Source organism: Sinocyclocheilus rhinocerous, unplaced genomic scaffold (genome assembly GCF_001515625.1).
Source record: "Sinocyclocheilus rhinocerous isolate Xijiao unplaced genomic scaffold, SAMN03320098_v1.1 scaffold1426, whole genome shotgun sequence".
Taxonomy (NCBI): domain Eukaryota; kingdom Metazoa; phylum Chordata; class Actinopteri; order Cypriniformes; family Cyprinidae; genus Sinocyclocheilus; species Sinocyclocheilus rhinocerous.
The window spans coordinates 658,970-674,132 of record NW_015630392.1 but is presented as its reverse complement, the minus strand read 5'-3'; the positions used below and the strand labels follow the sequence as shown (position 1 = coordinate 674,132).

Genomic DNA, 15,163 nt, shown 5'->3' with positions numbered 1-15,163 from the left:
ATGTCAAATAGACGTCTCTGTGATGTACGTGTGCTATCAAGGTAACTTGTTGCTGGAATCGCTAAGCTACTGTGTTTTCAGTACAGCTGACCTACCGTGACCCTGTTGAAAAATGTGGTTAGGTTTGTCACATTGCAACTTCTAGTTAGTTACTCCCCAACATTGTGGGACAATTTGCCTTTTATTTAGAGATCTACACGCCCCACTGAAGTTCAAAACAAGCTCGTCCCAATTTCTCCACTGCTTTTCTGTGCACGCTCTGTGTCATGCTACTGTGAAAAGGAAAGTGAAGGAAAAAAATATTAGAGGTAGTGCAAGTCGCTGTAAATAAACTGAGGTCACTGACCCCATCACTAAACTTCCAGCTTAGAAGGGTTAGAGAATGAGTGCGAAAATCAACAGGGAAGAAGTGCAAGAAAGACTGAATTCTGATCTTTGTTGTTTTTATTAACCATGCTGTAACAAAAGTTGAAGAGCATTTCCATGGGCAAGGATATGTCTGTTCATCTCCACTATTGATGTCAGCCCTAGAAGAATCATTATGAAAATGAAAAACACTGATGAAATAAAGTGGTGCCAGAGCATATTCACATATGAGCTCAGCAAAGGCCAGAGCAGGTTGCAGAAGATCTGACACTTGATGTGTATTGAGGATGCCAAAGTGGACAGCTATTCGCTTTGGTACTTCAGAATAATAGACCACCTGACTTGGATCGCTGTTACCCACTCAAAACAGCACCTCCATTTTAATGTCTTTTTTTTTTTTGAAAGGTTCAACCCATACAGACAGACAGGTGGCAGGCACAGGTACAACAACATCACGACACATGATTGAAAAGCCATTCAGAAAATCCGAAACCTGCTCGAGAATATACAGCATCTGAAATTGCATTCATTGACTTTATCTGCATTGCCAGCTGTCACACTAAAGGCTGTGCCATTTTACTGCATTCAGATGACTAAGAGGAAAAAAGCCCAAATAAGCGCCGCCAGATACTAAAAGTGTGAATTATGACCACCTAAAGATAATCTGACCTTCATGAACATACACTTGATTACATGTGCCACTTGATTATAATCATCACTGTCTGTTACATGCTGTGCTAAATTGCATTCTTGCACTATAGGTGAGCTTTGTTTTCATATTTCTTTAGTGATTTGTGTCTTTTGCACAGACTCTATGTGTAGACTCTTTGTCTCTGTTCCAAGAGAGATCTACATGGGTCAAAACTATGATAAATGGGGAATACGTTAACTGAATCTTAAATAAGCTTTTAAAAACTGGTACAAGGCAAAATATATCAGGTTCTTGTAATTGTCCCTAAAGAGGAGACCTCTGGGTCACAATTCTCTAACCCTTTTTATTCTGTTTTATAGACATGCTTGAATGAATCAAGTTCAGTATGTTTTATGAGTTGGTAAATGCAGTTGAAAATGGTTGAATTAATCATTTCAGAGTGTGTTTCAGAGAATACATTTCATACTCGTACACTCTTAAAAAAAAAAAAAAAAAGGATTTTAATGTGGTCCCATGATGAGCCTTTAACATCTATGGCACCTTTCCATTACACAAAAGATTCTTTATAGTGGAAAAAGGTTATTTTCATTTTTAAGATGTTCTTCACAGTAAAGAAAATTATTCTTTTATGAACTGTTTACTAAAATTTTCTTTGGGGAGCCAAAAATGATTCCTCTATGGCATTGCTGCAAAACCCTTTTGGAACCGATTTTTAAGAGTGTACATGCATCACTTTATGGACTGACATTAGCTAACAAGGGCTACCCTTGACTTCTGGTAGTGACTGGTGGGAACAAAACATTTTAACCCTTGAGAGAGACTTGGTTGTATTCTACATTTGGATTATCAACAATAAAGCCTCCTTGTGATTTCATAAAGCTAAGGAGCAAGGTTTTACCATGAATGAAGAGTAGTGAAGGACGGCTCCTCTTTGAACACTATTGTTAGCTCCATTAATGCTGTAGCATGGTAGAGCTTTTGTCTTGTGACCTCTCTACCTCTGCAAGTCAGGGATATGCTAAATAACTCAATTCAGGCAGGAACAGTGCATCATTATGCAGAAATAGAAAATTTAACAATCTACCTCTAACAATTTGTGATATATTATGCCCATTAGAACACCTAATGGATTTTAAATACTATTCAACAAAACCTTTTCATTAAATATCATTCATTCTGACCATGAAAACTGAAAGGTAAAATTGCCCTCAGCTGCCTTAGGACACAAGTTATTCATTATTCAAATCTTAAAGAAACGGTTTATTCCCTAGAGCTCATTTTGTGGAACATCATGACTGTTTCTTTCTCCACACAGTTTCACCAACAACTTCATATCATAAAAATACCTGAGATTTTTCCCTGGGCTCAACTGATAACAAAATAAAAGCACAGAACCTTAAATTAATGAGATTTCAACAGGAGATAAAAAAAAAAAAAGTTATTCTCAGAGTGGGCAATGAAGTCACAATAACGAATAATCCACAGGTACAGGCATCCAACAGCCTTTTTAAAGAGCAGGGCGTAATAGCCTTGATACTTAAGTCAAGAAAGCTTTGCTTTATTCAGATAATTGCAGCTCGGGTTTGGCGAGTGTGCTGTAAAAGCATGCTGCCTCTGGAATGGCTGCGTGAGCAATACTTTTATAAATCAAGAAGGCTTCACCAAACACACAATAATGGCCAAAGAGTGGGGGGAAATGAGAAATAATTCACCTTGTACTGTACAACAACCTTCAGTCTGTGAATGCCGTGAACTTGCTTCTAAGATGTCTGTAGTGTAAAACAGAACATCATTTCAACACTGATATGCGTTTCCTGTTAGCAGGCACAAAAACTGTATTTGAAAGATCTCTCAAAGCTGGAAAAAAAATGAAAGGGCTGATTTTTGGAATGTTTATGCTGTTCTTTTCCATGCAACTCAAGCGGATGGAGATTTTTCTACTGTCCAGTTCTAAAAAAACACAATAAAGCACAGTAAACAGCAAGATAGTCAATTAACAATGACTCAAATTTTGGTCTGTTCTACACATAAACATTACATGGTTTCAGAAGATTTGTAAAGGGCTTTCATTTGCTTTTGTGAAACTTGACAGTAAAAAAAAACACCACTTTAGAAAAAGCAGTCTGGGTATTCTTCTAAATAAATATTTGAACTAAAAACTAAACAAAACAAAACAAAAAAGCAGTGTTTGATTGACACAAGAGTTAGTAAATGACCCAATTTTCATTTTTTGTGTGAACTATCTTTGTTCACTACTATTTTGATTAGTGTTCTCACACACATAAAAGCAAAATACGCCACCAATACAAACATTGTGTGGCAAAGGGTTGAGCCAAAGAGAAAAATGAATAAATCACATCATAAAAAAACAATGGTATGTGAAGTTCCCAGAACGCAGAATGTGTGTTGCATCACAGTCTACAAACTACTTAGAGAGAAGAGTACGACAAGTTCTCTTGCACTTTGAATGTCCTTCTGGACTCTTTATTTCCCATGCATAGTTTGGACAAGTGTGTAGTGGAACTTTTGTAGCTGGAGAAAAAAAAAGAAAAAAAAAGGAAAAAGGTTGACATTCATTATTTTCCCATCAACATTTTTAATTATTCACAAAGTATTTTAATTATCTTTCAATTGTTTTAGAATGTTCTAAATTCACGAGTAAATCCTTCGGGGATAGGTTTGGACAAGGAAAAGTGCTGTAAAAACATAAATACATACAAAAAAGCTTCTAAAACTAAAACATTCAGCATTTTTTGTACAACACAGTGCAATAGAAAAGGGATCTGGAAAGGTCAGGTTTTCAGCACTGGTCTTTTGGACTTGCGACACTCGCTAAATGATAAAACCACGGAATTGTAAACGCCTCTGTGTGAGTTCATGATGGGTGTAGCACCGTTTCAAAACCACAACAGCATAGAGAAATTTAAACTGTTCTCGTTTGCACGTGGTTCTGCGTGTTCCTGTTCTTACCGCAGAGACAACTGAGGTTGCTTTTTTGTAACACAGGAAATGGGAAACAACACTGGTAACATACACAAAGTCCACTTAGTGGGGGAGAGTGACGAGCTTTGTGACGCGTTGTTTCAGACATATTGACGAGATTCTTTGTTAAGGCTTTGCCAAGGTAGCCTGCACAGGATAGATTGCATGACGCTGTTCTTTTCAACATACACGCATATGTAGAGGAGCATAAAACATCACTGATTCATCATTGAGAATGCAAAATTGAAAGGGAGAGAGAAACAGAGAGAAGGACAAGAGCGACACTGGGTTGCCAGTTTAAGAAAGAAGCATTACGAGCAATGAGTCAGTTTCAAATTCTCTTGCTTTCAGTGGCCTTCAACATCATTCAACAGTGTGCAAGACATTGATATGAATCTATTCTATGCTATACTTCATTTCACGGTAAAAAAAAAAAAAAACTAAAACAAACAAACAACATGCCTTTCTCTGCATGTCCATGATGGTTCGTCTAGAGTACACATGGCACTTTTTCTGCAGGTCAAAAGGGTTATGGATTTGAATCAGTGAAAGTTTTGTGTTCGGGAAGAGACAAGGTGAGCTGGTGACTAGACACAACAAACATCTTACACTGTTCGAAATCCAAACCCTAAAACCCCAAGACAGTCCTTAAATCCGTAATGCACATCCATCTGATGGAAAATGTCTGTCTGGGAGCCATGACGAAATACCGAGACAGTTTAGTGTGTGCCATCTTCTCCCTTACTAGACCAACACTTACAGAATTTCCTCTCAAGTCCCAATGATCAATGCAAAAAATTAAAATATGACAAATTTCCATTTGCAAGAACCAAGAAAAACACCACACTGAAGATTGAAATGGTTCCTTTGACGGTATGAAAACAAAAACAAAGTATTTCTTTCAAAAGAAACTAGGTAGTATTTTTAACTTGCATGAAATGCATGAGGATGATATATAAATAGTTTCTTCACATTTTTTTTTTTTATCATTCAAAAACTTTCATTTTGAACTGGTAACCAGGTGACACCAATTTCAACTGGGTTACTCATTTTGCACTCCTTTTTTTCCCTCTCGAGTCAGTGTATTGACAAAAATCTGCAGACTGGGTTCTATAAAGACCCCCACTAGGGGTCAGAATTAACCCCAAATCAGCGATTTAAAACAAAACAAAAATGGCTCAGTCAAACAATCTTTTACAAATATACAATGCCATCATTGATTAAAATGAACATAGGAGTGATTAAAACAGCATTTTCAAAGCAAATTAAAGGGCAAGATGTCACTTTCCATCAGCAGATTTATAAACTCACAGATGAAAGAAGTCTGCATGGATGAGGGAATAGGTCAGTGGGGCACATTCTGTGTGCAGGTAGTCTCATCTCTTAGTGTAATACAAACTTGACCCATAACATGTAATAAGTTGCCATAGTAACAACTCCAGATAACATGGTCGGTATGGAGACGTCCATATCTGGCTAGTAACAGTCCCGCTATCATGCTCGGTCTGGATCAGGTCGGCAGTGCCGTGATTGGCACTTCTATGCATAAGAAGAATGGCAGAATTGACTAGGTAGAGGGCTCACTTGACATGTTCGGCACTGTGAGAGGAACAGTAGTATTTTTTGTGTGCAATGAATGTGGAGAGGCTGCTGAATTTGATGTTGCACAGCCGGCAGTAGCGGGTGTTCCCGTTCTGCAGAGGAGAGGCGAGGGGTGTTTTAGGCGTGGGCAGAGTTGTGTGGACATGATTTACAGCAAGGCCTGCCTTTTCAGAGAGGAGTGTGGATAATGGGGTGTGGCCTAGCTGCCCCACCTCTCTTAACGTTTCAGGCACAGGTGACACAGTTACTCCTGTAGGGGAGAGGGCAGGGGGTGCAATTTTCGGAGAACCAGACCCCACGGACTGGGTTTCTAGCGGACTTCCATTAAGCACAGGTGAGGAAGGAGAGGTTGCTTCCACCTTGATGCTCCGGCCATTCACACTGTCCTTACGGTGCCGAGGGCTTGGTTTTATAGGTGGGGTGAGAGGAGCTCCTTCCCGTGGGCTAAGGCTAGGACTAGGACTGACTCCAGAGGACTGCATCTCCGAATGTTGTTGTAGTGTGAGCACCAGACCATGTGTCGTTTTAAAATGCTCAATCAGATCACAGGTCAGCGGTCTGTTGGGAGGGCAGTAAGGACACACCACTGGGGAGGTGCTGGGGGTCTTTGGTCCCTGCACATGTGGAGGAGGGGATTCAGAGCCAGGTAGGGCGGATAGATGCAGAACCGCTGCGGTTTTACCTGTCTGAAGCCCTTTGGCATCAGGGTGCAAGTCGACAGCACGGTTCTTTGGTGAGGTGGAAGCAGGTCTCTTCAACCGGATAAGCTGTTCCATAGTGTGTGGTTGCAGGTTAGTTGCAGGGCAGTAGTAGGTCTTGTGGGCTAGGTAGTTCTCTATGCTGTTGAAGCTAATGCTGCAGGCGGTGCACTTGTGGTAGTCAGTAAGAGGCAGAGCGGGAATACTGCTCCCTCTCTGGCTTTCTCTTAGTCTGGGTCTTTTACTCAAGTCGATGGGTCCGTCACCTTCAGGACTTGAGCTGCGTGTTGGAGTGGATACTTGGGGCAATGGAGGAACGGAAGGGCCCTCTTGTTTCACCCCCAGACTTGTTGCTGCCGGCAAAGCAGTGGCATTGGCCAAAGCCTCAGTTTGAGCCATGTGGATCTCATACATCTTCTTGCGCTTGCGTGTGCGGATAGGTTGGGGAAGGAAGGCGGTCTTACCAGAATTGGGCCGCTGGTTGGAGGGATCATGTCTCGAGGCGCAGTAGAATCGCTTGTGGACAATGTAGTTATCGTGGCGGCTGAATCGGATGTTGCAGGCCTGGCAGAAGGTGCGAGTGGGATCATCGTTTGGGTCTTCAGCGGAGCCACTAGGACTTTGGCTACCCTCACTGGCCTGCCCTCCCCCAGGTCCCTCTCCCTCTGAGGATGATGAGCAGGTGGCCTCTTTCAGCCCTGGATCCTCAGTTTTCACCTCCACTAACTTGGGCTCTAAGGCCGTGCCTCCTGGAGCAGGGTCAGGGTAGCTAGGAGAGGCCGAAGCCGTGCGGCTGACCGGTCTGGCCTGGGGTGAAGCAGCATGAGCAGCAGGAGGAGCAGCTGCTGTGACCGCCCCTTCCTTCATCAGGCCTGCTGCCTCACCTTGCTGATGCCTGCCGGAGCAGTAAAGCCTCTTGTGGACATAGAAGTTGTTGATGTTGTTGAAGGTGATGTCACATTCAAAGCAAGTGGTTCCTTTGTGAACGCTAGCAGGAGAGCCTGGTGGGTAGAGGCTCTGCTGTCCAGCTGCTGGTGCTTGTCCCTGTTTAAGCCTACTGTGTACCATCTCAGACATCTTAGCCAGGATCTCAGACGCTTGTGGCATTATGGCAGCCTCGGAATTGAACATGTACTGTGGTAGAAACATTGCACCTCCAGGGAGAACCGAACCGCCCATTCCAGGGTGTACGGGACTGGAACCTGGAGTGGGACTGGCTGGCTCCATCTTAACCGCCACCACTGTGGGGCTCTTAGGTGAAGTAGACTGAGATGAGCTTGCCTCCACAGCATTTCCTTCAGGACTACACACCTGCTCTTCTCCCTTTGCGTCATTTTCATTGTCTGAACGTGGCTCCTCTTTGATATTGAGTTGGTTGAGGGGACTGCAGCTTTGAGAGGCTGAGCTCCCATTGGCTCCTGGGCTGGAGGAGTCCGGTCGGGGCACGCAGGCAGCAGGCTCCGTCTCTTGCAGCTCTGGAAGCTCAGAGGAAGGAGGACTGCTCTGGCGAGGTGCAGGGCTCCTCTCAGCCGGAACCCTCACTTCCAGGTGTGTGTGGACATGCTGCTGGAGTAGGGCAGGTGTGTCAGCAGAGTAGCCGCACACTTGACATTTCAGAACAATGCCAGAGTCTCCTGGACTCAAGCCTGTCACAAAGAAAGAAATGACAGACATTCAGATACAGGACGACTCCTTTAAATCTTATGATTAATAATACTTTTGTCTAAAATATTATTTAAAGGTCAACAGATCTGATGAATAGTTCGGACATAGTTTTAGAGACAGGATGTAGCCTTGAAGTAATGTCTCATATCTCCGCATTGTATGTGCGAGTATACTGTGTAAACATGTATTTGAGTTATTGACATGATTTAAACAAACTGTTGTATGAATAAAATGTATTCACTTATTTTGAAATATAGCTTTCTAAATCCATTTTTCTAAACTGACATGCTTGAGAAATTTCATTAAAAAAAAATTTAATTTAAAGAATTGATAAAAGTATGAGGAACTAATATGCAGCATTGAGACTAAGTTTGCACTGGATTTGTTTGTGATCTGATATTAGAGCTGTTACCTGCAGCTAGAGGTGGTTTGGGTGAGTACACCTCACTGTGAGAGCCAGGCTGGGAAACCATGTGACTTGTGACCAGGTGGCTATACAGGATGTCTTGCGTTGTGGAGATGAAACCACAGCCGTGACACACACCATTCAGCGAGTCTGTGTGAACCTTCAAGTGCCGCTCACAGTTCGCCTTAGTGGTGAAAGCCGACAGGCAAATCAAACACACAAACGGACGCTCTCCTGGAGACACATTAAGAGACAAAGACATACTTACAAATCAGACATAACAGATAATTTACTAATGCAAGCGTGCCCATTTCAAGAAAGAAAAAAAAGAAAAGTGTCTCACCACTGTGTGTTCTCATGTGGATCTCCAGAGAGCTGGCACTGGGGCAGCTTTTGTTACACTGCGGGAATGAACACATCCTCTCGTTAGGGTACGAATCTTTAGGCTTGTCCTGTGGAGGAGAGGGCGAGGTCTGCTGCTTCTGTCGGCTAGCGCAGTAGTACATAAGATGGGCCTGGAGATTTCTCTCACTTCTGTACCAGATCCCACAGTCTTTGCAAGGGAAAATGTCTTCTGCACACACAAACACACAACATACGACAAGTTAGAACAATGCTAACTAACTATTTATATCTTGAAAGGATAATGAGATATCACAGGGGATGTTTAGAGAAGGATATCCACTCATTTCTTGGTGTTGCATATTTTTGTGCTTTGTGTGTACAGACAATACATGGATTATCCAACTAATAACTTTAATTAGTTAGAAAACTATTACTTAACAGACAATAATAAAGTTTTTTTTCTGATATGTTATTTATCCCATTCTAACTGATACACTTTTAATTATATGTGGGATGTTCAATGTTTAGTAATGCACCCACTGTATATATAACCACACACAAACATAATACACACACAATTATAAATCAGAGAAGGCAATCAGAATTGTTCCATCATCTCCACGGCAACGAGCACAGCGAGTTTGTGGTGTGCATTGAGAGTGTGTGTGCACGTAATCGGGCCGATCTGGAGTCAGGGTACATGCTGAACAGGCTATATTTGACCGTCACATCCCAATTATCTGTCTACTTGCAGCCCAGCTAATGCAGTGAAAAGCACAAAGTTGGGCTGATCATGTTTTACCCTTTAGCCTTATTTACAGTGATTATTCATGTCTTCATCATGGCATGTCCGTGTCCACTCCCACTCTTCATGCAGTTTAGCAGATATAGTGGAGAGGGCTGTACCAGCCAATTAACTCTGCAGCTGTTGGAACTGACACAACACTGCCACCTACTGACAATGGGCATGAATGACAAGCAACTTAAAGGTTAAAGGCGTGTCATCTTTTCCCATGTTAAAATACTATGGCATTGCGAACTTGAAAAATTCTGTTCTGTTTGATGGCTGAAATAAGGTCTTTTTCATTCTAAATCCTTTTTGCAACATCTAGCAACTTTAAAAATGCAAACAAATATGTATCCTACACGCAGGTTCAAATTTTGTCTCATTCCCAAATCAAATGTACAGAAGTTCTTTTAATTAACATTTAAGTAACATACAAAACTATATTAGTCAGTGAGTATGTAAGAATGTATAACATGTAGGCTGCATTTAAAATAACTGCTGTTTTAATATAAAAAAAATGAAAGAAAATTCAAAAGATTAGCATTTGAAATAGTAAAGCCTTTTACATTGCTACAAAAGATTTGTCACTTCTGATCAATTTAATGCATCCTTGCTGAATAAAAGTATTAACTTCTTCTTATAAAGAAGAAAATAATCTTACTGACCCCAAACTTACGTACACTGTGCTACTGGAAGATTACCATATTCATATACTATGGTATATAAATGGTATGTTATATGTTATGATCATGGTACATGTCCATTATAACAGTATTAAAAAAATATTGCCATGTTCTAGTGTCTAAAAAATATTTGTGGAAGCAGAACTGTGGTAAGAACTTTTTATGTCACAACATTCTTTCGGGAAAAAAAAACATTAATTTTAATTTATTAAGTATTATGCGTCATGATTTACGCACATATGCACAAACAAGGCCCACCATCCATAATCACAGATGTAAACTAGGGCTGAACGATTTTGGAAAATAATCTAATTGTGATTTTTTTTTTACCAATATTGCGAATGCAAAAAAATCTTGTTTTTTCATATCGCGATATTATCGCAAATGCAATTAATCGTTCAGCCCTAATGTAAACACACTCAAAAAAATGAATGAAGCTGTGTAGACTTGATGCATTTATCAGCAAGCAGTGACTCACTATTTACGACAGCAGTTGCTAAGATGGCAGCCATGCCAGCCTGTTGAGGGAGGAGCTGGATCTCAGAGTGTAGAGCAGCGGGGTACGCAGGCTCCTCCTTCACCCGCAAGCTCTGGGTCTGAGTCACCGCTGACTGATCTGTGGTGGAGCAGGACAGCGTTGCCAGAAGTGCATCTCCACTGGACAGCTTCTGCGTCAGCTTACAGAATAACGCTCCTCCTGCAAAACAAACAGTCACTGTTAGACTCTCCATCTGACACTGTAGTGAATGTGAGAGGTACATGTGGGAGTGTTTGGGTGTTGTACCCTGATTGTAGATGGTGCAGTTTGACTCTGTGGGGCTTGAGGTCACAGGAATCCTTTTGAGCCAGCAGTCTGCCTCCTCACACTTCATAGACAATACAGGCCTCTAAAAACACACACAAGCGGAAAGAGCAACAAGGTCAGCCGTGCAATTTTAAAAGAACACAGACAGATTTAGAGCAGGACTCTGTGCAACACTTCCAGCAGATCCAACACAGAGGTTATACAAAAGACACTATTATATTCAGATGAAAGCTATTTATGGTTAAGATTTCTCATTTCCTCTTTTTTTTAAGATGGGTTCATTTGCATCCTTTATACGTATGAAAGGACTTTGTCAATATGCATTTACCAGTCAATATGCTGGAATATCTTTAATGCAGTTCTTTCCTAAAATGGTTTGCTTTAAAATTTTTAAACTGAATCCTTGAAATGAAGTCAAATCCATTATATGTAAAACACACAAATAACTAATCAACAGACAATTTCTCTCCAAATACATTCAAGTAGTTTGCCTGAGTGCTATTTTTAAAATGCAAAAAAAGTTTTGTTATAAAATGCTATTTCACATTCACAGAATGTGGTAAAGAAACAAAAACTTTCAAAATAAAAACCACTAAAATTTTAATCTAAAAATCTAAAATATATCTTCTGTTATACATTTTTTTTGTAATAATATTTTAATTTTGAGACTTGCCGTTAAAGCAGACATAAAACAAGTTTCTGTGAGATAAATAATAATAATTTTATATATTATTAGTAGTAGTAGTAGTTTTATGTTTAAATTAATATTAACTTAAGAATATATATAGCATAACCTTAGCTTTTTTTAATTGGTTTTGCATTTAAAATAGACAATACTTATTCTACAGCATAGTATACACTCATTTCTGGAAGTGCTCTAGGGATTGGTAACACTTATTTAGCCACTGAAAAACCCTTATTGGTTGACCACTACTAATTTCTCAGCCTGCGGTCCTCCGTTCCCATAAATTTTCAGCTGTCTATTCACTACAAAACTGCTTTTGAATTGCACTTTCTGAGAGACAACCACCTGTTTATCTGTGAGAGACACTGTGACATTTTTTTTCAGCTCAAGAAATGGCTTTATGTTATGTTCAAAGAAACACAAAAAGCACGTTCACATTTAATCCCTTCTTCCTGATACCATGCCATTAAAATTCAGCATCCAGCATGCCTCTTTTAACTTTCAATATCATATAACCAGAACTAGACTTCCTGACCAATAAATAGTTTTTAATAATTTCGCTTCTAACCACAGACATTAAAAGGGTAAAAATAAGAACAAAGACATCCTACTATAGGGGACTGGGCAGAAGGATGCAAGGAGTAAGAAAAGATTAAAAAGAGGGGGAAAAAAACGGAAAACCCCCAAGGAAAAGGTTGGAAAGCAGATATCATGCGGGTATAGCAGATCCATTTCAACAGAACATTTTCAGTAAACTTACCAAAGTATGCAAAGGTGGAAGTGTGTATTGGCAAGCTGGCAAATATCCGAATAAACACACCTGGACTTTTTCACACAATCGTTTCAATGTTTAGCTGAAGCATACGTTAATAGGTTTCAATGTCAGATTTAACAGAAATTCTCACTCACAATGAACTGCAGAATGACTGACAAACTCTGTCCCAATCAAATCACAATAAAGGCATTGTATGGTGCTGATAACAGGCTGTATATATAAAATGAAAGGTTGATTTTCAGGCTGAAATTCACAAAATTGAGTGACTGATCCATTCCACTAGGTGGCAGCATTTCTGCAGGGCCAGTTCAACAATAGCCTCATATTTAAGAAAAGCTTCCCACTCGTTCATTCACTCGGCTACACGAAGTTAAAGACTTGCCCTTGGGGAGACTAGTCCTTCTATCCCTGACATGCTACCAAATCAACTTTAAAGACAGGAGAAAATGAAAAGACATTAGTTCAACTGTGTAAAGGAGGATAAAAAGCCACCAGTCGAGAGGATGAGGGGAAGAGATGGGCCGCAGAGGAGGACAGCTGAAGGGTTTCTTTCTAATTCTGTCTGTTCTTGCCTGAAGATACAGTCCGTATTGTATTTCATGGGGAACTAGTGCTGATAAGGAGATAGGGCTCCTTTTGTTTTAATTTGAAACCCAATGCTGGAGCCGTCTGTGGCATAAGTGCTGTGTGCTTCTGCTAATTTGTTTCAGACTCATTTAACACGACTCGACTTTAAGCTTCACAAAAGGAGAGGGCAGCCTGGTCAGCTCTCGCCTTTGACAAAACACTTCCAGACAAACGCGCTCTCTAATTAAACACACACACATATTGACACACAGACAGATCCGCATGTGCAGATGCGCACGAGGAGTAAGTGAAGATGTAAATGGTTATGACCCACTGTCAACAGCGAACAAGATCCGGTTCAAAGCAATCAAGACAATCAGAGCGGGTAATTATTTTTATATGTCTAAATAAAAGACATCGGTAAGTGGCCAGGTGACTAGATACATCACTTGGGCAAAAAAGGACCACAAGATCTAGCAGAAAAAGACCAATATTTCATGAGGCCCAAAGTTTTGGTCACATCACTACATAGGATTTTCTTCCAAATCATTAATACAAAGTTTTTTCCAATGATAATTTTTTAAAGAATTGTAAGAATGATCATCTGAATTAAGTGGCACAAGTGATTCCAGACTGCAAAAGGTAACATCAGTTGTGACTTGCATATCCTCTAACTGCCTTTACATTGGTGGAAATTTCATCATCGCATGTTTATCTTGGAAAGCAAACGTTTTTGCTTCAGAACTCCATGTGGTGACAGATGTGGAAAATTGTACGTTCCTTGTGTACAATCCAGAACCGTGCAGTCTTGTGCAATATCATGGAGTTGCTCTAGACCGATTGGTGGTTTGTTTATGTCATGATTTTTTGACAACATGAAGCACTTTTTACTGAAGAACAACAAAGAAAACAACATAAATGTATCATCCAAAGATGTATCCAAAGATGTACAAGTGTATTCTGTGTTGAAAAAATCTACTAGTACACTCTAAAAAATGCTGGGTTAAATATAACCCAGCGCTGGGTTAAAAAGGGACAAACCCAGCTATTGGGTTAAAAAGGGACAAACCCAGCTATTGGGTTAAAAAGGGACAAACCCAGCTATTGGGTTAAAAAGGGACAAACCCAGCTATTGGGTTTTGACCCAGCGGTTGGGTTCAAAACAACCCAATAGCTGGGTTTGTCCCTTTTTAACCCAGCATTTTTAGAGTGTACAGCAAGACAAAACAGACTTTCATCTAAGATACATTCTCTAAAAAAAAAAATATAAAAAGTCTAAAAACAAGTGTTGCGTTAAGTAAATTTATCTTGTTTCGTGCATTTTAAGACATTGATCTGGAACACAGAAGAATTAAAAACTCAATAAGACACTATTTTTGCAGTGCACCGGCCAAAGGCAGGTAAACTGAGAAAATCTCAGGCTATCAAACTACGTTTCAGTATTTGATATATTTTTTTAAAAGTTAATTTGTGTATCGTAATGCAAAAAAAGGCATGTTCTGGAGAAGAAAAAAAACCTTTGGTATCCAATAATTTCTGAAATTTCTAATGAGGAAAAGCCATTGCAATGGAATTTTTTCCATAGTCGGCCTCGATTACATTCGCCACATCCATGAGGATCAGACTACCATTTTTACAATTCAATTTAAACCATGTAGTGTAACAGACAAAGTTACCAGCCACATGAAGAACAATTTGGCACTTTGTGAGTGTCAATTTTGGATCCTGCTTAAATGTATCTGAACATCATATAACAATACTATTTGTAAATCATACCTGAGTTGAAACCAAGTGTTAAAGATGCCAAATGACTGACAGTTACAAGATGCATTCTTATTGTAACAAGCCTGAAAACGCAGGTAACATGAAGTCATGCCACCTCTGTGTGAGTGGTTGAAAGACAGCGTGAAGAATAGAAAGGCTATCATAAAGGAAGAACGCCACATGTTTTAGAGTGTAACCCTGGTGCTGGTGAATATACCCCCCACCCCCTGATGCACAAGGAACTAGGGTACTTTGAGAGTGGCGCTTTAAGCCCCACCGAGTATGGAGCTTTGAGGAACAATCTAAGCCCCCTCGTCCGAGCCCTGCTCCCTCATGAATATTAATGACGACGGCCGTGCTTTAATCTGCCTGATCCCCGCA

The 15,163-nt window shown here is 40.3% G+C and overlaps 1 protein-coding gene across 1 annotated transcript in view; it reads right to left on the bottom strand.

The window, feature by feature from the left end:
• Positions 1–3,385: 3,385 nt before the first annotated feature.
• Positions 3,386–15,163, bottom strand: part of LOC107740319 (zinc finger protein ZFPM1-like) — an 87,693-nt gene continuing 75,915 nt past the window's right edge. Inside the window, exons 5-9 of the mRNA XM_016552722.1 lie at positions 10,971–11,073; positions 10,665–10,883; positions 8,715–8,945; positions 8,378–8,605; positions 3,386–7,946 (exon numbers count right to left, since the gene is read on the bottom strand). Of these exons, the coding sequence (XP_016408208.1) occupies positions 5,581–7,946; positions 8,378–8,605; positions 8,715–8,945; positions 10,665–10,883; positions 10,971–11,073 (3,147 nt within the window). The 3' untranslated portion in view covers positions 3,386–5,580. The remainder of the gene's footprint in view (positions 7,947–8,377; positions 8,606–8,714; positions 8,946–10,664; positions 10,884–10,970; positions 11,074–15,163) is intronic.